Source organism: Sinohyriopsis cumingii, chromosome 2 (genome assembly GCF_028554795.1).
Source record: "Sinohyriopsis cumingii isolate HCF-2022 chromosome 2, ASM2855479v2, whole genome shotgun sequence".
Classification (NCBI taxonomy): Eukaryota; Metazoa; Mollusca; class Bivalvia; order Unionida; family Unionidae; genus Sinohyriopsis; species Sinohyriopsis cumingii.
The window spans coordinates 14,593,118-14,619,664 of NC_142962.1; the positions used below are offsets into that span (position 1 = coordinate 14,593,118).

At 33.7% G+C, this 26,547-nt stretch overlaps 2 protein-coding genes across 2 annotated transcripts; one reads left to right on the forward strand and one right to left on the reverse strand.

Moving 5' to 3' along the window:
* Positions 1-1,793: 1,793 nt before the first annotated feature.
* Positions 1,794-8,142, reverse strand: LOC149804369 (uncharacterized). Its single transcript, XM_089932602.1, has 7 exons — positions 7,879-8,142; positions 6,951-6,988; positions 5,788-6,143; positions 4,690-5,075; positions 3,975-4,108; positions 3,359-3,536; positions 1,794-2,251 (listed from the first exon to the last, which is right to left on the reverse strand). The coding sequence occupies exons 3-7, from the start codon at positions 6,051-6,053 to the stop codon at positions 1,995-1,997; spliced, it is 1,221 nt and encodes a 406-aa protein (XP_089788728.1). The 5' UTR covers positions 6,054-6,143; positions 6,951-6,988; positions 7,879-8,142; the 3' UTR covers positions 1,794-1,994.
* A 2,486-nt stretch (positions 8,143-10,628) lies between these two features.
* On the forward strand, positions 10,629-24,883 carry LOC149804370 (uncharacterized). Its single transcript, XM_089939491.1, has 7 exons — positions 10,629-10,644; positions 12,391-12,453; positions 14,783-14,864; positions 17,099-17,197; positions 17,561-17,680; positions 19,361-19,444; positions 23,209-24,883. The coding sequence occupies exons 1-7, from the start codon at positions 10,639-10,641 to the stop codon at positions 23,352-23,354; spliced, it is 600 nt and encodes a 199-aa protein (XP_089795617.1). The 5' UTR covers positions 10,629-10,638; the 3' UTR covers positions 23,355-24,883.
* The last annotated feature ends 1,664 nt before the right edge of the window (positions 24,884-26,547 follow it).

Here is a 26,547-nt window from a genome sequence, read left to right on the forward strand (position 1 = left end):
AATCCTACATATATGAACATTTGGATCGTATGCAATCAATTCTACCAATGAACTAATAACTGTAAAATTAAAAGGTAAATTGCAAACAATTCTAGCACAAACACTTTCCATGAAAATGAATAAAAATTAAATCGCATAACATCTCTAGCATCAACACTTTCCATGAAATTGAATAAAATAAATTGCACAAAAACTCTAGCATCAACACAGTTCCATGAAATTGAATAAACGATACATATATGGAAACCTAATCATAGAAAACACATTTGTATAAAACAAACAATCAAATAATAGAATATTACTTGAAACTAAAATTGCGTACCTTGTTGATGTTCTCTTTCAAAACATACGCTTCCGAGCATTAAAACCTGTCTTTCTTTTACAAGACGGTCTCCTGGTCCTTTTCTTGTTTAACAAGGAGAGCAATATTCTCTTTAGGCCTCCTCCGAAGAATAGACTCCTCTTTCAGGAAATTTCAGACTTATGAATTTTGACTAAGGTCGTCACTTTAATGTCTGATTGCTTCTAAAGTGTACGCCTTAATTTATTCTGCCCAATCGTAGGCAGCGGTCCCTAATTTTTCCCAAAGAAATAATTCCTTTCATCAGGTTTAGACAGGTCGGAATCTGTGAACGACGGTGCGTAACTATTTCCCTTTGAAAAATGATAAGTGGACATAGGTTCCTACCAAGCGGTTAGGGTTGGTAGCTCAAATGTTTACTTTGTAAGGGCCGTGTTAAGATAGCCCGGTCAATTTCACTTAGCTGGAATGCTGCCCCTTTGAAGTTTACACTGACATGGGCGGAGATGAACGAAGAAAGGTCGACGTGATCCCTCACAAGCACTTTTCTGGCTTAAACGCGATAAAATGTTAATGACCAATACATTTAACTTTAAAGTTCACTGCAATTCAAATTTCAACACTTCACAGTGTTATTTTCGATTTAATTCATAATACTATAAATTCCTCTTAAAGTTTCATTTCATAACTTATAGAACTAAATTATTTGTAAACTGTACAAAACTTGACGGTGTTGCTACATTCGGCTCATTACTTTCAGACCACAGAATCGTAACAATGTTTTATTTTGAAATTTTACAATAGTCTTATATGTATCTCATTTCCGCTGTTTACACTTTCTTGAGACGGTACCTTATCGAAACCTGCTTTGGACGGTATGGTCAAAACACAATTCTACAAAATACTATTGATAAATACATGTAAGTAACGAAATATCTGTTATATTTCTTTAATAACATTAATAAATTTGATTTGACATGATGTTCTTATTTCTTAGTAAGCCAAATTTTAGATTTTCATATTTTCATTGCCAGGATTTCATATAAGTAGGCAATACATATTATTCGATCGTACCATGATAATCAGTGGCGTAACTACCTCAGTAGCAGGTACAGTCGTGCTGTGGGGCCCGGAAGTGTTACGGTACGGTCCAACCAGAATGAAAATCATTTAAAGTGACAGTAAGGGGGGGGGGGGCGGTGCAAAAAGTTGTATGTGTGGTCCGTGGTGAGATAGCTACGACACTGATGATAATGTAACAATATTATTCATTTGCCAAAAAAAGTGATAAGAAAATCTTATTTCTAGGTGTGCATGAAATTGTGATTCATTGTGAAAGTCTTATTTTTATGAAGTTTGTGCTATCCTAATGAATTAAAATCATTATCGCTTTATATAGATGACATTGATAATATGCAAATAATAGACAAGACTGCACCCACCCACATACATACACACCACAAATATATATATATATATATATATATATATATATATATATATATATATATATATATATATATATATATATATATGGCTAACGCCCAGTGATATATTATCAAGTCATAGTCATCATCTCTGTGAAGTTTATGATAAAACAAATATTCAATGCTAGTAAAATCAGACAAATAAATTGCTTTTTTTCCCATTTCCTATCTCCAAGCAGATTTTGACTGAGGTGAAAAATGTCAGATTACATTTTTCCGAAGTATTCGTTCAGAAATGCATAGTCAAAAAAGGAAAATAATGAGGTATCATCTGGTAAATGTCCCAAAGGTAAATAAAGGACATTTATGCAAGTAGAACTTCTAGGAAGCATACTTCCATCATCAAAAAATTTAATCTTGGGTGGCATGTAGTATCCTAAAACTGGTATCTCTGCAGATGCAGTCACAAACTGTAATATTTTCTCCAGTGTAACTTTGGCTTTCTCCGTTCCTCTTCTACCACCTACAAAAAGCAATATATATATATATATATATATATATATATATATATATATATATATATATGGTCTTAAACCAAGTGACAGAACAACGCGAAAACCAGCAAGTTTTGTAAAATTTAACAACTAATTTACTTCCCTAGAATACGAAATGAAAATTTAAAAAAGAAAACTTGCAGTATAGTGAAATGGATGCCAAATAGTCATAAATGTTTTATCAGAAGGCCAAAGATATAGACTAATCGGAGTGAATTACAGTGTAATTCCAGTTTTGAATGTGCTGATGTGCCAATAGCCGCTCGCTGATACTGAATGCCGTTCACAGTGCGGTGAATACAAAAATAGGGGATGGTGGTTGCGTGCTGAAGAGTGATTCTTCTAGCATTCTGTTCAGGAGTAGGTTTCATACAATAAACATAACAGCAAGTTTGTTATTTAATAAAATTAAAATGTTGTTTTCATGTGTTAATGCCGAATATATTTCATGTGAAACAAAAAGCAATATATTTTATATTTGAACATGTGAAGCTCGCTGAAATGGAAATGTCACGTTTTTTATACTACTTAATGAAATATAACCGGTATTAACATAGAAAAGGATATATATATATATATATATATATATATATATATATGTGTGTGTGTGTGTGTGTGCGTGTGTGTGTGTGTGTGTGTGTGTGTGTGTGTTAATCGTTTATGCAAACCTAGCTAGCCGCCACAGAGAAGGACTGAACAAATTGTTTTACAGTAAGTCGTAGAAATGTGACTGTAAAAGAAGAAAATGTCCACCTCTCTTTAGAGGCTATATAAACCTATCGCATCGAACGTTTCTCAAAATGTGTATATATTGGAGTCCTAGTAATCATGCTAATCTAACACAACATAGGTACAACGGACTGAACACAGATACAATTTAGATAGTATGGAGTAATTCAGGAGTAAACATGTAATATCATTATATTAATAATAATCTTTAAGAAACTAGTTCAATTATAACCATGGCGCAAACGAAAAACATTTACCACATATTTCATTTTGATAAATGTATATCTATAATCTAAGAAATCAGAACTACCTCTTTCTTGTTATCTTTACAGATGTTATATATTTACCTGAAACTTCTTTAAGGTATGCTATGAATTTTTGATATGTCCCATCCTCCTTTAATCTTCTGTTGGATCCGATATCTGAGAATACTGGTTTTAGGACATGTATCAATTTTCTCTGTGTCAAAGTTGACCTTGCAGAAGGCCTGAATAGATATTTAATACACGGCTTTCGGCGCATTAACTGAAAAGTAATATTTCAATACATAAAAAGGTTGTAATCGACCCAAACTGTTTCATTGGCAAGGTTGCAGTAACAAAATGGACTTTGTACCATAACGTCTATTTGCACATAAGACTTTATTATCAGCTTAATTCTTATCTAGTTATGCGCATCTTCAGTTTACCTCTCAAGAATTGGAAAATATGAGGGGTACTAAATTTATAAAGCTTGATGAGATTAGCTGATATTCACATAATCTAATACATGATAAACTTATGCTTTTAAAATAACCGTAACAATGTTTACAATCCTTATTTAATAAACAAGCTATATTGTATATTGTGGTCCCAAAATCACTGCCAAGATTTTTAGTGTATAATGATAACAGGTTACAATAGTTTTATAGGTCCGGGTTACAGCTGCGGGTTTGGGAAAGATTAGATACTCATTTGTGCTTACATCAACAAAACCAAGCCGATTTAAGCCATCTCTAAATTGTGCCTGGACTGGTGTTAAGTTTTGGGACAGGAGCGTTTCCAGTTCTTCTTCTGTTAAGAAACATGGTAGAGGCCCGTTCTGCATCAATGACAAACCTAAAAATATTGTTAACAACAATAGAATGGTTACCAAAGATGACGCGCGTGTGATATTAAATGAAAGATATATTTAAACCAAATGAATCATTTTTTTGTTTCACGCTTATTAACTCCAAAAACGAGGCAAAGCCTGTTAAGCAAGAAATGTGGGTCATCGCAATCACATCTTACTAGGTGTTCAAATATGCGTGACACATGAGTGCACGCCAAAAATAGCAATGTATTGACCATGGCTGCAACAATGTCGTGTAAACTGAAACTGACATAAATATTTTTGCTAAAACAGTTAGGATCGCTTTATATGTCAAGAGAGAGAGAGAGAGAGAGAGAGAGAGAGAGAGTATACTTTCGTTCAATAACAGAATGAAAGACCTATACCATTAATTTACACGACAAACGATTTGCTTTATCGATTGCTTATCAAATTGCAGACAAAAGCTATTTACAAAAATTAACATGAAAGCATATTGTGCTCTGCCTAATTTTCACATCGCAAATATGTTGTCCACTGAAAGCCGAATTATGACCAGCATAGTAAAAATTAAATCTACAGCAAGTAACGAAAATATAACACTTACCACAAACTAGTCCTGCACCAAAATAGTACTTCCTTTCAAGTCCACCGGAGTCATCTTTCAGTGTGTATGCGCCCTCCTCAGTCATTTCAAAAAGTCTACATTCTTCTTTTATTATCTCTTGCATCATATGAGTGAGGAACTCCTTCCTTGGTCCCCCTAGGTCGGAAGCCTCTTCTCCATAAAATGTCACCTCAAGGGGTACCAGAAGGTTGGGCGCTTCCAAGATCTCCTCCATTCCTGTTGCAAACATATTCATCCGCGATACATGGATGGGTTGGGTTTCACCCTCCAGCGGTTCTGTTAATGATGTTTGGTCTAATTGTCTTCCAGTCATTACAGATTTTTGAAAATAGCGCAAGACAGCTGCTGGGTCATGAATGTCCTTGCTGTGGCAACAAAAAAGAGGAAGTCAAGGTGCTTAAATTACTGAATTCAGGTGGAATTTTGTAAACTAAGAAGGCGTCAATATATACTGAAACAAGAGAAAAGAAAAGCAACGGAGTCTAAGAATCTTAAAATTTGTCAGTTGTATCTAACTTTCCTAATTCAAAGGGCAAACACTCATTCATGTGCATGTGGCAGTGAGAAATAAAGATATCCACTGTAAACATATAATTGAAGCCAAGCTATATACATGAATTAATATATTTTACTTGGATAACAAAGCAGAAGATATCCAACAAGATTAACTAGTTAACATATATATTAGCAATCGGTGCTTATCGGTGTGCGTGTGTTTGTGTTAAACCAGTCTTTAATATTAAGAAAATAGTTACCTTTTTGCAGATGGAAAGATAAACAGGTCACTTGGCACAAAAATACGTAGTCCAGCATGTAAAATGAACTAATTAGAGTTAGCTGCCTCTTATTATGCATTATTATGACTCATCTAGACAAAATAATTTCCACTATCTCATATAAAGTAGTGTATCGATGAAAAGGCACAGATTGGCCTCAAGAAGGAAAGTTTGTTTTTCATATACTTTGATCAAAGACTATTGATCGATTTTATTCTAAGCATGAATGCATACAGCAACCATACAACATGGCATCTCATAATTGGATCTTTCCGAAAAATATTTTTTTAAAACATCTTACACTTCTTCCAAAATCACAGCCATGTTGTCAACTAAACAAGAAGACCTGTAATTTGTCATTACAGTATGATGCAGATCACCAATGTTGGGATGTCCGGTTACATCATTATGATGTTCAGTGTTTCTTGATCCAGCACCATGCTCTTCACGGGTACGGTGTATTGTTGCTACTATACCAGCATCCTCGCTAGTCCCTGAGTTGGGAAACATGGCCACGACATTATCCTGTTGTCTGATAGTTGGAACTGTGGGTACATTACTGTACATTGCACCAGTGTTGAGGGGTGGGTCACAGTACTGGTGTTGTTGTGTGTTGTTACAACACTAGGCTGCTCACTAACGTTAGCTGGATCATCGCTGAAAATATGTAAATATATTTACAACATTTGACAAATCAGATGATTATAGATCGATTCAGATTTATGTCGTCCTGTAAGTTTCATAAAAAGCATATGCATTCTACAAGACATATATTTTAGATAAGAACTGTACTGTAATAGTTGAAATATATGTAGGACACAATTGGAATGACTATGAAGTGGCATATTTATTAATCAAGGATGATTAAATTCCATCATCAGACTCTGTAACATGCAAGAAGATTGACAATGAAGCAAAACATCGCGTAAAAATCCACCAACAGGACATTTAGTTAGTTTACGTGGGTAGTGACCAGTGGACTGAGTAAACGGGACAATGTATAATGCACGATCAATCTGCACTGGAGCCTCACTTTCTTTTTCACTAAAGTGATGATCTATTGTGATGTTTAGTGGATTCCATACATTTATATGCAGTCTACTTCCAGTAAATCACTTATCAAGTTTGCAGGAACTGTACGAATGTAAATCATGTATCAGTTGTACATGCAACTATACTATACTTTACACAAATATGAATCATTTATCAAATGTACAGGGAGTTAGTTACACACTCTACACAAATATGTATCATTTGTCAAATGTAGAAGGAGTTAGTTACACACTCTTCACAAATATGAATCATTTATCAAATGTAGAGGGAGTTAGTTACACACCCTACACAAATATGAATCATTTAAGGCAAATAATTAAATATTGAAGGATGGACAGCAGACCGTCACACAAATTGTCTAGTCCTGAGTCAAGTAGATCTAAAACCTAGGTTCAAAGACATACAACTTACTTGAAAATTTCAATGAAATCTGCATCTTCTCCTGATTTCTGAAAATCATAAAAAGTATGTGGGTACGTTTTTAGCAATAACACTCTCAATCCCCATCATTACGTAAATACTCTGCACACATGATACCATCGCATAAATTTAGAGATCTAAACGACAGGCACTTTCTAACCAAACGAAATGCATACCCTTTGATTCTGTCTAAGTATCAGTAAAGTTTGTAAAAAAAATACTCTCAACAGAAAAGCAAAGCAAAACTTCATTTACACGGCACTTCATCTTCATCTTCGCTAGCCAAGCTTCCGATATGATAATCCTATCTACACCTTGGCGGATCGAACATATATACTGGTGCTTTGTCCTAGCGACATCTATTGGATTTCCTGAACTGCCTCCCATCGTACACAATGCCAAGTAACCAATTGCGTGGTGCATTCTACATTGGCCGAAAATAATGGAGGCAATTGACCTAAAAGGACACTTTGGATGTTTAACCTCGAAAGTATGACTATGTACAAGAGTGAAGCCATTACAGGTGTATTTGAGAGAAAGGAAATTGTGCAAACACGGACTGGGACTAGAAAAATGCTTACTTATCAGTCCATTCTAGCTGTGTGCTCCCCTTGTCCCAATCATGTAGGAACAGTGTTCACATTTGAACAACTTAATTTTGATTGGATGCGGTGGCTTGCCGTTGCATCCAGTGAAATTCATTGACATGAAACAGAAATATCTGCCCGATACGCCAAGGCGGTGATATTTTATCATATCGGAACCATGCCTTGCGAAGATGACAGCCCTTAGAAATTGCACTTTTGTCTAATATACATGAATTGTATATAAACGGAGGTAACATACTGTTGGATTTATGTTAAAGCTTTTACATGAGCAAAATACCTGATACAATTAATTGATAGTCAGACTACCTTACCTGACAAGTTTGCATGTGTTCTCTCAGGTCCTTTATAGGTACCATGCTTGAACAAGACAAACACTTTTCTTGCTCTTCAAAGGAGTCTTCTATGTCAATTATAACGATACTCTTTTGAATCGGCCTGATGTATATGCGACCTGTACCGAACTCCCTAATGTCTTCTGCACTGCATCTTCCGTGACTTACTGTGGTTAAAACTTTTTTGGAGTTGCTTTTTAGCGTTAACAGCTCAAAACCACCACACTGATATAAAGCCGGAAAAGAGCTGGAAAACAGATAATGAATATTACATTTTTTTATTTTCGAGTACGGATAACAGTTTTATATCAATGTTCACTTTTAAACTCAATTTTAAGACAATTATGTAATGTGTTTGTTTGGCGTTAGGATTTCAGGAATAAAGATATGGTTAAATTTATTTAGAAGGTTGGTTCAGGCTGGAAATATTGAATGGATGATGTTGAGTACTGAGAGGAATCGTCATCGAGTCTTATATTTCATTAATTTCTTGAATATCATTCAATTAATTTTACTCCGATAATATTGTTTTGTGAACGTATCTAAAATTTGGTTTATACTTTTACTTGATTTTGACAAGTAAACCGTATGACATAGCTTGTTCAACCAAATCTTACTTGTCCGCATAAACGTTAAGAAAACACCTGGTCTTACAAGTACAGTATTAAAACTAATCGCAAAAAGGGATACAGTTAAGTCTATAAATAAAATAGATAATATCTATTGAATCTGTACATTTCAAATTTTACATAGTGTTTCTGAACTTTTATTTTGTGGAATATTCTATTTAAAAATGCAATAGGAGCTTAACGCATAATTTATGGTCCAACAAATATTAGCTTCCACCACTCCCACTAACACATAAGCTTGATGGTTTAGCAATAAGTACTTAATTGTTTGATTTACCAAGAAACAATATTCTAAGTAAACATTAGAGAAAACCATTTCCAGCTGGAATATTCTTTTCATGTTGAGACTTGGAACAAATTGAAGATGGGAATTTGTACATGTTCGCATTGTTGAGAGGAAGTTAAGTTCTATGACTCAACAAATCTGTATATTATGAAATAGAAATGCACACAGAGATACAATTTGAAAGAGACATTTGCATCAAGAAAAACAGTAGATATAGCTCACATCAACAAGCGATGGTGTATCTTCTCTATTATGACTTCAACTGTAACTAAATGAGCAACCTAGAGGCGGAAACCGAGTTGCACAGTGCCTACCTACTGTTGCTTTTTTTACAGTTCATTCTCTACAGATTTAGAACGTAACATGCAAGCGTTTATTCGCATGCACTTCACTCGTTTCCTTCATTCCAAAAATTTGCCGATCTCCTTTTATTACTTTTTCTAAAACATAATTGCCTTAGTATGGCCTGTCTCACTTGGTCATGCAAAGCATCAGCAGGAATAATAACTTTCTTTTCCCCAAGGCCATTTTTACGTTGGATTCTCCTTTCTTCCAGAGATGGAATAATAGTAGAAGTATTGGAACTCAGACAAACAAAAGATCGAGTCATAGTGCGACCTAAAATAGAAATATGTATCACCGCAGTTTACTTGTTTTGGTGACTAGAATCAGGACATAAAAATGAGCAATATTTCCTAGAACTTTATATAAGTTTATGTTGCATGAGTGAAGCAGCTAGGTGTGTGTTTGTGAGACATGGATGCACACACGTTCCTGTTGAACAAAAATTCAAGTAAGAAATAAATATGCATGTATTAATAAATCATACTTAGGTTTCATATTCTCTGTTGCAATTGTGTGTGAAAAAATCTGATAAATTCCATTTTGTAAATTTTAAATGTAGGCATTTCATCAAAATTGAACAATGTAAATTTGTGAATCGTCAAACACACTAACGAAAAGACATAACAGAACAAAAACAACAACAACATAAGAGGGGAGAAACAAACACATATTAACATTTGTGCATCGTAAGACAGACACACATCACGCAGACAGTCAATACAATAGTTGGGGTACTTAGTTTATATTCAAAATAATACTAGTACAGAATATTTAAAAAGAAACAAACACTGTGCATTGTTCTAGTGGTTAACTTGAATAGTGAAGTGATGTGGTGCTGGTTTCACATCAAGACAATAAAGGATATATATATATATATATATATATATATATATATATATATATATATATATATATGGGATAACCTATCTGTGTGAAAGTATTTGTGTGTCTGTGTGTACACCTTCAATCTGATGCATTGTATGAAATGTATTTTTCCATTCATAAGTGTTGTCTTGGGTGCTTAACATGGCAAAAAAACAAAGCAAAACAGAAATAAAGCAACTATATAAAATAGTGATATATAGTAATAATGAAAGGTACCTTTTCTTCTCCCATCAATCCTGACCAAATTGTTATCAGTCCTACCAGTTCTTGACCTATATGGATTTAATCTCTGTGCAAAACAAAACGAACAAGTGACAAGTCTAAATGTACAGAAAAAAAGATGATGTGGGTTTTTCTCATATAACAAAAGATGATGCCTAGGTCATTATATTTTGGGGGAAATCAATAACATTTCATGGTGATATTCGTTTACTCTTCTATTGAAAGAAGACCTATTTGATACACTAGGCTTCTACGAGGTATATTAGTGGACAAAAAATGTCTTAGAACGGAACGCACAGAACAGTGACGTTAAAACTGATTCTTAACTTTGAGCATGCGCAAATTTTAGTTACAACAAAAATGGCGGCTTCCATGACGGTACTTATGTTTATAAGTTGTTGTTGTTGTTGTTGTGGGGTTTAACGCCATTTTTCAGCACGATAGGCTATACATGGCGGCCAGTATTAATGGTGGAGGAAGAACCCGGAAAACCCCGGAAAGAACCACCGACCCACGAGAAGCTACTGGCAAGCTTTCTCACATGCCCACATTGGCTGAATCTTAGACGCGAACCGCCGCAGACAGAGGTGAGATGGCAGTGATCCGTAACGAAGAGCGCTTTAGACCACTCGGCCACTCGGGGCCCCATGTTTATAAGTAAATTCTAGACATGTTTACATTGTTGCTTAGTTCATTATTTAAGAACACATAAGTGGGGCAGAGTCCCCAGTGATCTATTCAAACGTTAGTGATTATGTTATTTTAAGTGGAACCTTCAGATGAAAAGCTCAAGTTTATTTACAACTGTAAACGTTTTCAACGTATCGAACCCAAATCTGCAATTCTCGCTTATGTATTAGGCTTCTTTGCCAGTGTAAAAATGTTACTTGTTAACCCATTTAAAGTTGCTGCACAGTTCTAAAACGTAAGACGCATCACATAATTTTGTTTTGGTGTTGCCGAACCATAAATATGTCAAGTGTCATACTTCATTATCCAGTGTCTCACCAATTGTACGCTGATGACACGCAAATATACAAATCTAGCCACAAAACTGAAGTTGATGCTAACATCCAAGGTGTAGAGAGGTGCATTTCTCATGTGAAATCATGGATGACATGTAACAAGCTGCAGATGAATGATGATAAAACTGAGGCCATTCTGATCACAACACAAAGATTTTCTCATTCACATTCTTTACCTCAAACAATAAATATCAGCAACACCAACATTAAATTCACACAATCAGTACGAAACCTAGGTGTTACTCTGGACGGTACTCTCACATGTCATGAACATATGCAAGGCTACATATCTTGAGCTGAGACGCATCAGCTCAATTCGCAAATATCTTTCAGTTGATGCCACTAAAACACTTGTGTGTTCATTAGTACTTTCAAGACTGGACTATTGTAACTCAATTCTATCTGGTTTATCTCAATATCTACTCCAGAAACTTCAAAAAGTTCAAAACACAGCTGCTCAGATCATACTTAGAGTACCATGATCAGAGCACACCTCTCCGCTGCTCTGTACCCTACACTGGCTATCCATTCGTTCCAGAATCAAACACAAAATTTGTTCTCTGTGCTACGTTTCACTGTCAGACTCTAGTCCAATATACCTATCTGACCTCACCCATGTGTACACACCAGCAAGTTACTTACGCTCCTCTTCTGACAATCGTATGCTCATTATTCCAAGTATGAAAACAAAGTCATACGGACAGCATTCTTTTGCATACCAGGACCCATGCAATGTGGAATGAATTGCCCACTGAACTTAGACACAAAGACACAGTGATTACATTCAAGAGGGCTCTCAAAACTCACTTATTTCGACTGCAAGAACAAACTTAAAGACCTAATAATGTTTCCTAACTTAAATATTCTCAGCATTTTTTAAAATTTTTTTTCTAATTTCATGGTGTTTGTTTTTGTAATCATTATATGTTTTTCATCTTACTAGTGTTGTCTAATATTGTAAAGCTCTTAGAGCTTCTAAAGATTAGGCATTATACAAAGTCCTCATTATTATTATAAATATCGTGTGATAAGTCTTACATTGTTAGACTACTGCACAGTGAATTTCACACACATTTTTAATGCATCACACCTTTTGCAGGAAATTAAAGAAGAAAGTAAGAAGAAGCGATTGAGGAGACAGTGGGATCTGTTGGTGAAAAGGGTATTTATTTCTTTGCACAGTCGCTGCCTTTTTTTATTGTATTTTCATTTATAGTAAAAGTCGTACTGGTCATGTAGGTGTTCAACACCAAACATTTCAGTAGTGAGTGTAATTTTTTCATAAATTGTATTAAAGTACATTTAAATGACAGTTATTCACTATATTTGGATCCTGTTACAACCATATTCCTTTGAAAGGTCATTATTTAACACCCTGAGAAGTACATATGGTAATATCAATGTTCAAGTACGTCACCATATGTGGACAAGATCAAACTAAAGGTGTAATCAGTTTATATCCTAACTGAATGCCATATGCTTTGATGTCACAGTGAAAGCTATGCCTGTTGATCAGCAAATGCATAATACCCTATATTGTGATGATTTGACTCAATATTCTCTTTTCTTGTACCAGTTTATAAAAGTCCACAGCGACTGATAATTGTCATCAGGAATTTTCTTAAGTGCATAATTAATAATTAGGATTGAATAGATTTTGTTTAAAGAAAATTAGTGTTAAATTTTACTACAAAAATTTATGTATAATTTAAGATGATTAAGTGCACATACATAACTTGTATGACTTTTATTAAAACACAAGCACAATAAAATTGGCTTTATAATTAGACAGGATTTGAAACCTTTGAGCAGTGACAGTTCAGGACGACGGGTAAAAACTAGTTTTTGTTGTTCGATTTTGCTTTTAACTAGGCAGAAATCAGTTTTCGATTTTTTCAGGTCATCTGCCATGGGGTCATATAATAAGTTGACATTCAATGGATAAAACTCCAAGTTTTTTGTTTTGAACTTTAGAAAGAATCATATTCAAATTTTTATTTTAATGTGACACCTGACAATCAGTATTAGTGCAGTTAAAATTTCATCTGCTATATAAAATATTTACTTCATTGACATTCTAACCATTTGCCTTATTTAATAAGGTTTAAAGAATTACTAGGTGAACAGCTTAGTTTCATTTACTACCTGTAAATGTTACATTAGAAACAATGTAATGACAAACATAACATTATATTGGTTTCCTGTTGCACTTGTTTTAAGATTAGGGTAGGCTGGTCATTTTTTCCCCTCAATATTATATATATATATATATTAAATGTTATTTTTGGGATTTTTTTTTTCCATGGCGGGGAAAGTGTTAGGTTTGGTAAGAAACACTGGTGATCGACTTACCGGAAACACATTTTTCGTTTGGCACTGTACATTCTGGACTCATTGTTTTTGTTAGTTTTTTTAATTTGTGAGTTGCAAGCAAACTTAAATATATTTTAAAAAAAATATTAAACTAAGTACTCAAGATAAAACTCTTTAATCCACTGCATCTCATCAACAAAACCCTTCCTATGCACCCCGTCCACATATATTATCCAGTTTTTGTGAATATGAACAAAGTACACTGTTGTTTCATCAATGTTTTTGATCCAATTGTCGGTTTTTTCTCTTCCGTCCTTCACGAACTAATCAAACGATTTTATATTCTCCAAATCTATATACATTATGGTATGGGTGCATAAATTACATAACCAGAGTTCGTGGACATAGTTTGTCTTTAATAAATCATTGATGAATAATACATTTTAACAGTACAAGGTAAGTTTCTTTACTTTTCTTAACGAATAAGCATTTTGTGTATCTATTTTATTGTAACATGTGGTGAGTGGGGCAGGCAAAAATTTCAACACAAATTTATTTTGTTTCTTAATTCTGGGGATATATGACCTAGTTAAATAAAGTTCTGAGACAGGAAAAAAATAATCTATTTTATCGTGTCCAAGGATATATGGCAAATACATCAGCAAGGAAGTACTTTAAGCTTTAAGCTTTTGTGGCATATAATCTCGAGAGCATTTTGTGTGTGTGATTTAGAATTTTAACGTAGCTTTGACAATTTTCCAGTCATATTGTTACGATATCTGCAGTGTGGCATTTTAATGTGATGTCTAGCATTGGGGCATCATGAGGCAGACATGTAGCATGAAGTCCCACCCAGTCACATTATCCTGAAACTAGGTCAACTAGTCCTAACACTAACCACTTAATGTTGAGTGCCTAGTGAGGCAGCTGTTAGTACCATTTGTATAAGTCTTATAGGACACAACTGGGGTTCGAACCCATGACCTCACCAATCCGGGGCAGATGCTCTAACCACTTGGCCACTGGAGCTGTCTGAGCATTTTGTAGACTTTTGAAAGTGGATTTATGTAATTCCTTGTAAGTGTTTCAGAACATGAATGGTAATAATAAATGATGCCAATGAAATTGAAACAAGAAATGCTTTTACCTGATCTATTTTTTATTTTTTCATTACCTAGGCTGATGCATGGTTCAAAGAGTCTGAACAGCCACCAGATTTTGCCATGATGGTTTTGCGAGGAGATCGAGTGGAATGGAAAGGTGATTTTATTTCATGCTTTTCATAGGCATCCCTCCTTAATAAGCCATTTCTGTCAGAAAAATTCACTATTAATAAACACCTTTATTTAATAAAACTGCTTCTATTTATACTTGTTTGGCTTCTCTTAAGTGAATTGCTTTCATGTCCCATGAGGGTTTACATAAAGTAGACACCAAGAATGTGTGTCATTACCTTAAATCAAATATAGGTGCAGCAAGCAATCGTTTAATCTCCATATGCTCAATTGTTGTTTTTGTGCATATAAACACAATCCATCATGCAATTTAAAAAAAAAAAAATTGCACTGGTTGCCATGTTCTGACTATTTTCCTATTTTCCTAATACCATATACAGCAAGCATTGGAACTGAAAATAGTCCTATACCCAGTATATATTTCTTGATTGTGAGGTTAAGAATAATTTAACACTTTTCCATAACATCAACTCCAGTTCTGTTTTCATATTTGACTAAAATGTGCATAGGTTCCAATTACATATGTAGCTCCATTTATCATTGGTAAAATCTGTAAAGTTTTACAAAAAGATAGATACAGAACAACTGATGACATTTTTTTACCCCAGTAAAAATAATTGTAGACATCATAACTATTGCACCAGATGGTAGATAAAACTACAATAACTGAGAAAAAGGTAAAACCTATGTAAATCTTCCAACAAAGAATTGTACAAAACATTATCACACCTTCAAGGTGTCCAGTGAAAGCTGAAACTTGGGAAAGACTAATGATTGGCAGTATCGTAGAGAGACTATTCCTATGGTAAATTTGTCTGTTTATTTGGATTGTCATGAAATTATCATTTGAAAATGGTCCTAATGAATGATATCCCATTTTATTTTAATTTTGGCACATGTATCATCCATTTTGCCTACTTTATCAAATGTAGTGTACCATTTCTTGCTTTTTTTATCAATCTAACTGTAACTGTTGAATTTGCATATCACTTTTATAAACCATTCATTAAATAATTTTGTTATAATAAATTGTCAAAAAGTTATTTTATATAAGCAGACCTGCCAAGCATACTGAAAAAATCAAGAAAAATCTGATTTATGGATCTCCTGAATCCCCGATTTTTAACATGAAATCCTGATTTTTAAACTCCCCGAAAAAGAAAAAAAACTTATTTGTTTATACAAAAACATCATTTTCCTGGGTTTTTTCCTGACTTTCTTGGTCTGGTATGTTTCTTAGTACTTTACGATATCTGGCTTGATTTCGGTTTTTATCCGCCAATGCAAAGAGATTTTCTCACAAAGAGATGGTTCTCTTTATCTGATCCCATCAGCAAATCGCAGCAGCATAATGGATATGTTTCTCAGCAAGGAGTGAAAAAAAGATGGAAAGGAAGTAACAGGTAAGAAAAAAAAGAAATATAAACATATAGGAGTATTTGGGAGAAGCAGTTTGTTTTCATTCGTCCATCGACTTGGAGGGCCTATCATACATTCTGCCACTGAAGATCTGCTCTTTCCACATTCAATTCTGCATCAGAAATGTACATTTGGTAAAGCTAAAATTATCAGTGCAGATCATCAGTATTGATTCTTCCATTCAGTTGGAGAAAAAGGCCAGGTCCTCAAATGATACTACAGATTGTTTAGACACATCTGCAATGCTCGCATGAATTAGTAAGTCATCCTTTAGTGGGTTGCTCTCATGAAAAAAAGGATGAATCTGGCCAACTGTTCTTTTCAACCCTTGGGGCAGTACTGCTATCAATACTTTCAACACCGCACAGCTGCAGCAATGCTGAGGGAGGATTCTCAATGGCCACAAAACAACAGAACAGCCAAAGAGCCAGCCTGTCAGCATCAACACTGAAAGCTATTCTTGTTAGCAAATTTGTCACCCAAAGACAAAAAAATGATAAACTTTTGCAGAAATGCAAATCTGCAACATACAATAGACTGAAATGACACAAGTAAACATCTTTATCATGAAATGTACACCTTACTATTTTACCCCCTCCTTTTTTACCCTGTCTCCTGATTTTTAATGGTGATTTGGAGGCAAAATCCTGATTTAAGTTTTTCAGTGTTGGCAGGTCTGATAAAGGACATTAAATTTTATTAGGCTTTGATTTAAAATACAAGTTGCGAGGCATTGTTTTAAATTTAGAAATGATGCTAAAAGTACTTCAATACAAAATCTAGTTTGAGATTTATATAATCTTTATTTTTTTTTTAAATTGATGATAAATTTTATTTCAGCACCTGATCACATGAGTGCATTTGTTGATAGCCAAACCGTATTGGACAAATTCAAGGAGGTTGCTCTGGGTCGGCTGTACATGCCCAGTCAACGAAATGGTTAGTAATCATACATATTTTTACCATGCACAGTTACTTTAAAGATATAAGAAAATTATGAAAATGATGTTTTATATGTTGGTTGTAATTTAGTTTTCTTCAAAATAATTTTAGAAAGTTGATTGCTCTGCGCTAGCCATTTAATCCTTGATAGAGATATAACTATTTTTGTAATCGGTTGGTTGAGAGTTTCATATTTTTTTTAATGTTAAAGGTTATTGTCAAAGCCGAGTACAAAGATTGATGCTGAACAAGTTTAACAGTGCTTAAACTTTCCTTTTGTTATGTCATGTTAATAGTATTTCATACCGTAAGAATTGTCTGGTACAGCGCTTATCAAACGTTTTAAATATATGTTTATAGATGTTGAAAGAGAAACTGAGGAGGAGCCTCTTGCATTGCCATATGCAGAGACGTCAATGTACACTTTGGATATGCTTGTGTTCTTAATACCAGCAATACTTAGAAGAAATGGAATTTATGGTGAGTATCAGGATATGTATTTCAACATCCTGGAATACATTTGTGTGGTGATCAAAGAATAGAGGGAAAGCCCAGATGTGCACAACATAGATGTGTTTTATGTGTGCAATTGGTCCTCTTTTTGGCCATAAGAAAGTATTTTTTCTGTCATTCAGAAGTTATTAATGACATATATGCATACCATTAGTTGGTGAGATATTGACATTTTTGGAGGGGATATGGTGATAAAAATTGATTATAATCAACCCTGCAGTGCTCAAAGAATAAAAAAATTGGACACAGACCCAAGGCTTGTGACTTTAAAAGATCACAAGTCCTGACCAACATTCCACAAGCCTGAACTCCAATTTCCATATACCCAATATTTCCCCTTATTTTAATATTATTTATTACACAAAATTGCAATTCGTAGGGGGTTTGAAGGTAATACCGGTGTATTTAGTGTTCCCCACTACACTCACTAGAGACTGGATTGTCCTGGTGTTCAAACTTCTCTTTTGGTGTCTCAGACAGTCAGGGTCAGAATCAAGTTGACATATGTCAATATATTGTTTAAAGTACGTGCAAAGAATTCATTGTCACTCTCCTGGCTTAATTGTGTTTTTGCTTTTTTTAATAGCATGTTTCACAAGTTAAAACTCCATCTATGAATTCTTAAATTTATTTTTGTTTGGCTTTGTTGATACTATTGATAACAAATTTCTTTTTAAACCAACTTCACATATGAATCACACTTGAATACTATTCTGACAGTTGAAATGATCATGCTATTCATTTTATATATGCATTAAAATCTGGCTTTAAATGTTACCACTATTCACAAACATATCAAGAACCTGTAATACTTATGGCTTAAACATTTTCATTTAAAGCAATGATACACATTACCTTTTTTTATATTACATGCATCTAGCATCTCAGTGATTTACCTATTGCGTTGTTCCATGTCCTGAGCAATGAGCATACCTATGCAGACCGCACAGTGGTCTCACCCAGTGCAGTGTTAAAACACATCTCACAAGCTATTGTCAGCCAGTTAAGTAATATATGAAATGGTGGTGTATAACCTGACCTCTTAGCCTTTTAATTACCGCTTTTAAACTGCCCAAAGGATAGTTTTACATCAGCTCCAATTATGACTGTTTACTGTTTTTATATGCTACTTGTAATGGGCATCTACTGAGAGTTGTAGTTTTTTCTCCATATTTTATTTCCAAAGACTTCTGAAAATTGTTTTCTTGAAACACATCAGTGTTGGGGGGTTTGGGACTACAAATCATGTTTTTAGCATGACATGTCATGTAACAATTTGATTAAAATCAGATTTAGACTCCACATAGGACAGCAGCAGTCTGATTTTAATCTTTGTGGCAGGTATGTCAGCATCTTGAAAATACATTTCTGCATTTCATCATTTAAGTCAAATTTTTCTTTGAAAATTTGATTACAACTCAAATATGCACCTCTTTTATAACACTGGACAGGCCTGATCTGACATAAGAGGGGCCCCAGGCATCTGACTATGAGATTTTTTAGCACTGCCTTTAAAACAAGTCATCATGGTGATTTTTATGTACATGAAAGTTTATGTTAATTGAGTACCCACAAACAAAATACATGTATTATGATTTGTACAAAATTTATGTTTTATGGTAATGTTTTTGTCTTAAATTTTTACAGGAAAAGCAGCATATAGGCCAGAAAATCAACCTTCATGGTGGCCAAGAGATGTCCGCTTTTCCTCTCCAAACAGCGATACCCAGGGTAATCCTGATTTTCCTATCGCATTGCCACCATTGCTTTGTTCAAGAATTTCTTCATTTATTTGCCTTTCTCAATTGTACCTATCAGTCAAGCACATGTTAAAGATAGATTTCAATGTTTTAAATTTCATTGTAGATGTATCATCCTCTTACTTTAGAGATTTCCTATTGTTCTGTAGGTGAGAGCAATTTGTTTTGCATCACCATATCATTAAAGCCTAAAAAAAAATTTGTTTTAAGAGAAAAAGATGCAATAAACATTTTTTTATTTAAATGTGTCCATTGTCATATTGCAAACATGGGTATCAAACCATGACTACCTTCTTGAATTTCCAGAATTTTTCCAGAATTGGTTGAAAAATGCATTTTATTTTGCCTACATGCAAGAAAAAAAGTTCTGTTCCTTTATCAATGGTTGTAGCTGGCATTCTGTAATGGTATTGTCTGTAATTGATCTATTACAGTTATCGTGCTTCGTGTTTACACTATGCATATACATTGTGTCAGTATGTTGTTATAGTGTATTTCAAATAAACATGTTGCTGTTTCTAGAGAATAAGCGACTTAGTGTTGGAGAGATGCGAATGGTTCTGAATTCATTTTTAGAACAATGCAGAAATGAATACACTATGTTTGTATACTTTTTTTCTTTTATTTCTTGTTCCTTAGTATTAGTTGATTTTGAATGCCAACACAAGCATGATTAACAAGCCATAGTCTGAATTAGACTCATTCTTTTGTAATTGAAATATTTTTCTGTTGTATTAATTATTTCATTTATTGATTTTGTTTTTGTTTTATTGATAAATTTATTATATAGTGATAAATTTTAAATTTTTACAAGAGAAAGGCAATGTTTCAATTTTTATTAAAATTCACTTAACCATTCATATCCAAGCAGTATTTATCTATTCAGAAGTATGTATAATGTCATAATTTTCTAAAGCCAACGATTGACAGCTATTATCCAATTGAATTTTGTCTTCACATTGAATAGACCCATTAAATATAGAAACGTAATTTTTTCAAGTCAGTATGCATTGCAAAAGTTGTCATTATCTTGTTGTTTTTTTTTTTTGTTTTTCGTTAAATGGTTGCCACCTCATGGACTGGTTATAAACAAATATCTTTATAATTAATAGCTCAAAGTTGAAATAGTTACAGCTATTGAAATTTTTCGTCCCAAGCAGCTTGGAGATTTTTAATACTGGGTGGTTCCAGTCAGTTAATTTGCCTAAAGATGGCGAGTTTTTATAATAATTGTCTAAAGTTTATATTTTATCCTGTTATGGAAAGATATGTGTTCAAGTCCATGATAAATAGTGCTTGTCTCCTGTTTCAAGTTCAGAAGGGACTTTTCACAATTAAGTGAGTAAATTGTGACCAAATTACTTCTCTGGAGACAGTACTTACCAAGTAGTTATGATAAGAAAGTTTAATTTAACATTGTATGTATGTACAAATAAAGTTTCAGTAGTTTCTGATTCATAATAACAAATAATAATCAATAAATACTGCTTGTCATGTATAGCATATCATATGCTGAAAAATGGCATTAAACCCACAACAATAGTAATTCAACTTAACTGTACAGACTCTTCATTGAATTTTTATATTATATTGAGAAAGCAATGTCAAAAGTGTATCTATATAATCTATTATAGAGATGTTCATGTCTCCTTAGCTCGCACAATATCAGATTTAAAAATGACATCATGAATGAATGCATGTTAATTGCAACGACATAAGATTGCATGTGCATGATAACACTTAAGAATTTTCATCATATTGGTATATATGTGTCTACCTAGTTGTGTTGATTAGTGGACATATCCTGAGGTCTCAGTCCTCAGTGGGTTAATGTAACTTTAAATTTAGAAAATTAAGAAAGCCAGTTGAGACTTATTCCTCCATTTTGCTAATGGATTAATAAGTATGTAGGAAAAAACATAGCTGCATGATATTTGATGTTTGCAAGCAAGAAATTTTTACAAGATTCAAAGAAATTATATTTATTTTAGTGGAAATGTAGATTCAAAGCATGATCAATTGGCTGTGTCATATGGCCAATTGCAGTATCAAGGCTAGGGCAGTATTTAATTGTTAACCTTGTATATCATTTCTGTTTTAAATATTAATTTTAAGAGTTGCCTGGTACTCAGAATAGCAAAGTCTTCAAGTGTATTATTTGCATTTACTGTTAATACTTGCAGGAACAAGCTTATTTCAAAGTACTGTTTGAATGTTGGCATGCCAATACTTCAGTTCTTAGATTTACTAATGTGTTGCAGCATGTTTAAATAGATAGACGATGAACAATAAAAATAATAAAGATGTTGGCAGCTTAAAATATAATATACACGAGAGTACAAAGTGTAAGAAAGAAGGTCAATTAAATCCAGCATCAGGATGATGGTTTCATAAAGAATTTCTAATTAAAAGTTTGGTGTGATATGCAGGTGTTAATATAATAGGAACAGCTGAATATATATGACATAATTTCATATATATATATATATTGTGTCTCTATCATAAAAAGTATTATATATACTAGTGGTAGGTGAAGCGTTTTCCCATGTAACTTACTGGACTCTGTATGTATGTTATGAATTTATTAAAGCTTAAGTTACTTCACATTTATATTACTAACACCACCATTAAGAAAAATAGAAAGACCATTACACAACTTTATCGGAAAATAATTATTTACATAAAAATTTCAATCAAAAGCATTTATTGAAAGCATTCCATGAATTTGAATGTGTGTTGCTTGTTACTGTGGTAATATCAGACAGGTTAGTGATGACCTGTCTGCTTTAGCCATTTTCTCTAAAGTTTACAACATATTTAAATGACATGTAGGGTATCACACCTTCCAGCCCTTACAATTTTGCCGTTAGTCTTATGAAAATTACCCATAAAATGCAGATTTAGGTTATAAAACCAAAAACTGTGGGAAATGATCAATGGCAAAAATTCTGGAACATTTGTTCATCTGTGTTTGATTTGGATCTGGGTTTCATATTTGAATTAGTTAAATTATTCAGCGAACCTGACTAACTTTACAGATGCTTTAAGCTGTGTTGCCATGATCAAACTGTTTATTTTCGATTTAAACCAAAAAAGAGATGAATGTTTAAGATAAAAGGGGAAATAAGCCTCTTGAAAGGTGTTAATTATCGACACCGAAGAATAAAAAGGATTATTCAGATTATTGTTAATAAAAAGCTGGAATGGACACAATTACGTTGATTGGACATCACATGCCAATTTGAGTATCACTTGTGGCAAGAGATGTGATTGCCGTCATCACGTGAAATGGAAAAAGATAAGAATTAGGTCAAGTTGAGAGATAGCCACAAGCCATTGAGCTGCATAGGGTTTGGAACTTGAGTATGTGCAACTGTACTAGTAGCAACTAATCTCTGTTTACTTTACAAACTTTTCAGTTGAACATAATGTTTATTTTCGCTGCATGATTCGAATACTTAACTTTTAATTACGTTTTTGAGCTTTACAATAACAGCTTTTGATACTGTTTTACACCGTACTGAAAACTGGTCAAACTTAAGGAAAAATCTACTGCCTTACTGAGACAGACTTGTCAGGGCTGGCAGGTCGGGGGTATTGACTTTTATTGTATTTTTTTATATATTAAAGTAATCAATAATTACTTCCGGTTATGGCTCATAATTTGTCAGAGTTTAAGAATGTATTATTTTGTTTAAATAGTAGATTTACAATCAGCTATTCTTTTATTTATAGTGTTCATGAATGATAATGAGGCTGCCACGTGTCAGGGTGACATGGTGGAAGAGGATGGAGAGATGGAGCATCCAGCTCTCTCTCCCATCATATCCACCTGGAGAAAGATCCAGTTGAGCAGTTACCTGTCAGGGCCACCAGGATGAAGAAGCTGATGTTGTGAATTCTCAGGTGGAATATGTCATTCAGCTACCATCATATGCTCTGTCCTAGTATCTGACAATGGAATTGTCAAACTTTAGTAACTGTGTGCATACAGAATTCAGGATGTTTAATGAGAATATGTCAGTTACATAAACTAATATTGATATCAATTTTCATTTTTACTGTATCTTTTCAGATAGTGTCTAATGCACATTTGCTATTTCCTTTATAAAACTGATATTTTTTGAACAATACAAGACTTTAAGATGTTTTCAATATTTGTGGACTGAATGTTATGAATCTTGATATGTACTGATTGGTTGTGATCAGTGTGGAGACTTCTGGATTCATTACCAGTGCATGAGAACCAATGATTCTTATAAAGCTGTTTCTGCAAGCAGATATGTTTGTGTATTTTGTCAGATTTAATTTAACAGACTTAACAATTTAATTTTTTGTTGAGTGTATTGTGGTATAAGCTGTCAGTGGCAACATCACATAGCAAACAATACCCAGATGTCATAGAGTAAACTGTGTGATTTGGCAGCTGACATTTTTTTATGCCAGTGAAAAATCAAAACGAGTGCTTCGTGCTTTTAAGCCTGTTTCTTAATCAGTTTATTACAAGCAGTAAAGCACTGTTATTGACTGCCAACTAAGATTTAATTTCATTGTGTGCAAGACTGTTTATTTCCAAGTTATTCATAATAGTTGATGAAGTGAATACACGTTATGCTTTACTGTGAAAACAGATAAATGCTCTTGCTATAAGAAGTAAAGCTTGGTTGCTGACTTCGTTGTTCTCATAATAAACTGACAACAAACCGTGGCCTAGTGGTTAAAGCTTCCACCTTGGAAGCGGGAGTTTGTGGGTTCGAACCCCAGCCGAGTCATACCAAAGACTTACACAAATGGTACTAACAGCTGCCTTGCTAGGCATTCACCATTAAGAGGTTAGTGTTAGGACTGGTCAGCCTGGTCCGAGGATAATGTGACTGAGTGAGACATTATGCTACATGTCCGCGGCATGATGCCCCGGTGCTAGACATCACTATAAACTGCCATACTGCAGACATCTTAGTGATATGACTGAAATATTGTTAAAGCTGCATCACACACACACTCATAATGGACTCCTTGTCGGACATTTTCATTGGTTAGTTGAAAACCAGCTGTCACTGAAAAGATACTCATATCGACCTGATTGTCATGTACACAGTGTCAGGTTTCATAACATGGATATGGGGTATAAGCTTTCTTTATTAAATCAATAGCAAATGTGTACCGTATATACTCACGTATAAGCCGAATAATTTACGAATAAATAAAGGCCTGGAAGAAAGGGGGGGTCGGCTTATCCAAGGGCCAATGTGTAAACTTTACAGTTTTTATGTCCTTTTTTTTTACTAATATAATGGCTGTAAATCTTGGAACATGAAACAATAATTTATTCTGTGTCCTAAGACATATGCATGTAGAAAAATTGTAACTTTCGGTGACCCGACAATTATTAAACTGTTTTAAAGTACTATGCTTGATTTTGTTATTATTTTGCATGTGCATATTTTCTGATTTCTCAAACACAAAGTTGAATAAAAGTAAACAAAAGACTTTATAATTTGCAGGCCGGTTGAGTTTACCAGGAAGACCATGCTGAACTATAATGTACAATATTTACACAGTGCAAAGTGTGCATAGCCTCACTTAAATCCTTGCTTATTCCCAAACATAGATGCAGATTTCGCTTTATTCATTGTTTCGACCAAATTGCATTCTTCCAGATAACATTTCAGCTAGTCCTTAATAGCTGTTTCATTTATGTTGAATCACATGCTCACAAGTTACTAATTTTCAATTATATAAGCGATCCTACAAATTGAGGTAATATTTTTTAAAACGTACGCACATTTATTTGTACAAGGCACAGAACCATCATCATTTATATGTTCATGAATAGTGGTAATAATAAAGCCTAAAATGCACATAGAGATCAACTAAGATCAACATCAATCAATTTTAGTTTTGTGTTTTAGCTGAACAAACATTACTTTCCACACAGTGGAAAGCTTGATGTTTTGGCATCTCCTATGTTGATAGTCTGTGAATTTGTCTTTCATTTTGTGACAGCAGTACAGGCCACTTAATCATTAAAACCCTGAAACTGGCTTGTGATAAAAAGGATTTTTGACCAGTAACTATACCAGTTTAACATTGGTATATACAGTATTAAAATGCCAGGTTTTCACTTGTGTAAGTTTCTTTCGTGGGAAGGAGCTTTAGCATATGGAGTTGCAGCATTGTTAGTAATCATTATTGCAGTTGAAATTAATTGTGGACTATTTTATTGTTTTGGTTTATCTTTTTTTCTCGTTTATTTTTTTATTTTTGTATTATTGTAGAGGTAAAAATAATCATTAATTTGTGAATAATGTTTAAACTTAACATTCTATTTAGTGAAGAAGCGAATGCTTTATACTAAAATAATTATTTCGTTATAACAATAATTCACAGGCGATACAACAGAACACATAGGACTTTTCTTGTTTAGAAGAAATGAAAATCAAAGACATGTAATAATCAGGAGTTCTGTACAAAAATCAGAAGATATTATAAAAAGGGGAGGTAGGCGTTGAGCGACCCCAAAAATCAAGGTTTTTTTCCCTCCCGGCATGAAAGTTGAGAGGTATGGTGTAAGGTCGCTTATATCAAAGCAAAGTACAACTCAGCTTTTATGGTATTAGCATAATTTTCGAAGCATTATTTATGCAGCTTTATAACAAAACAAAATATTAAATAAATTTCATTTCAAACAAGATTTTACAATTTCTTTTCATCATGCGCAATAACCTCGAGATAAGTATACATGTAATTTTTTCAATACAAGTTTGCCAAAATAAATGCATTTAGAACTTACCTCATACATCTTGAGATGCCTCGGTGTTCTAAATCGGCTTATATGAAGGACATGCACTTTTTGGTGTTTATATATGTTCAGTTTGGGGTCGGCTTATATGCAAGTATATACAGTATATCATTTTTGAATCAATTTGTAGTCTTGGTGTTGTATAAATTTTAAGTGTAATATTATAGTAATAAAGATGTAGCCCAGTTAGTATCCATGTTACACTGATATCTATCATTGTGATTTTTTTATACAGACAAAATGTAGAATTTATTTTCTGGAAATATGACATT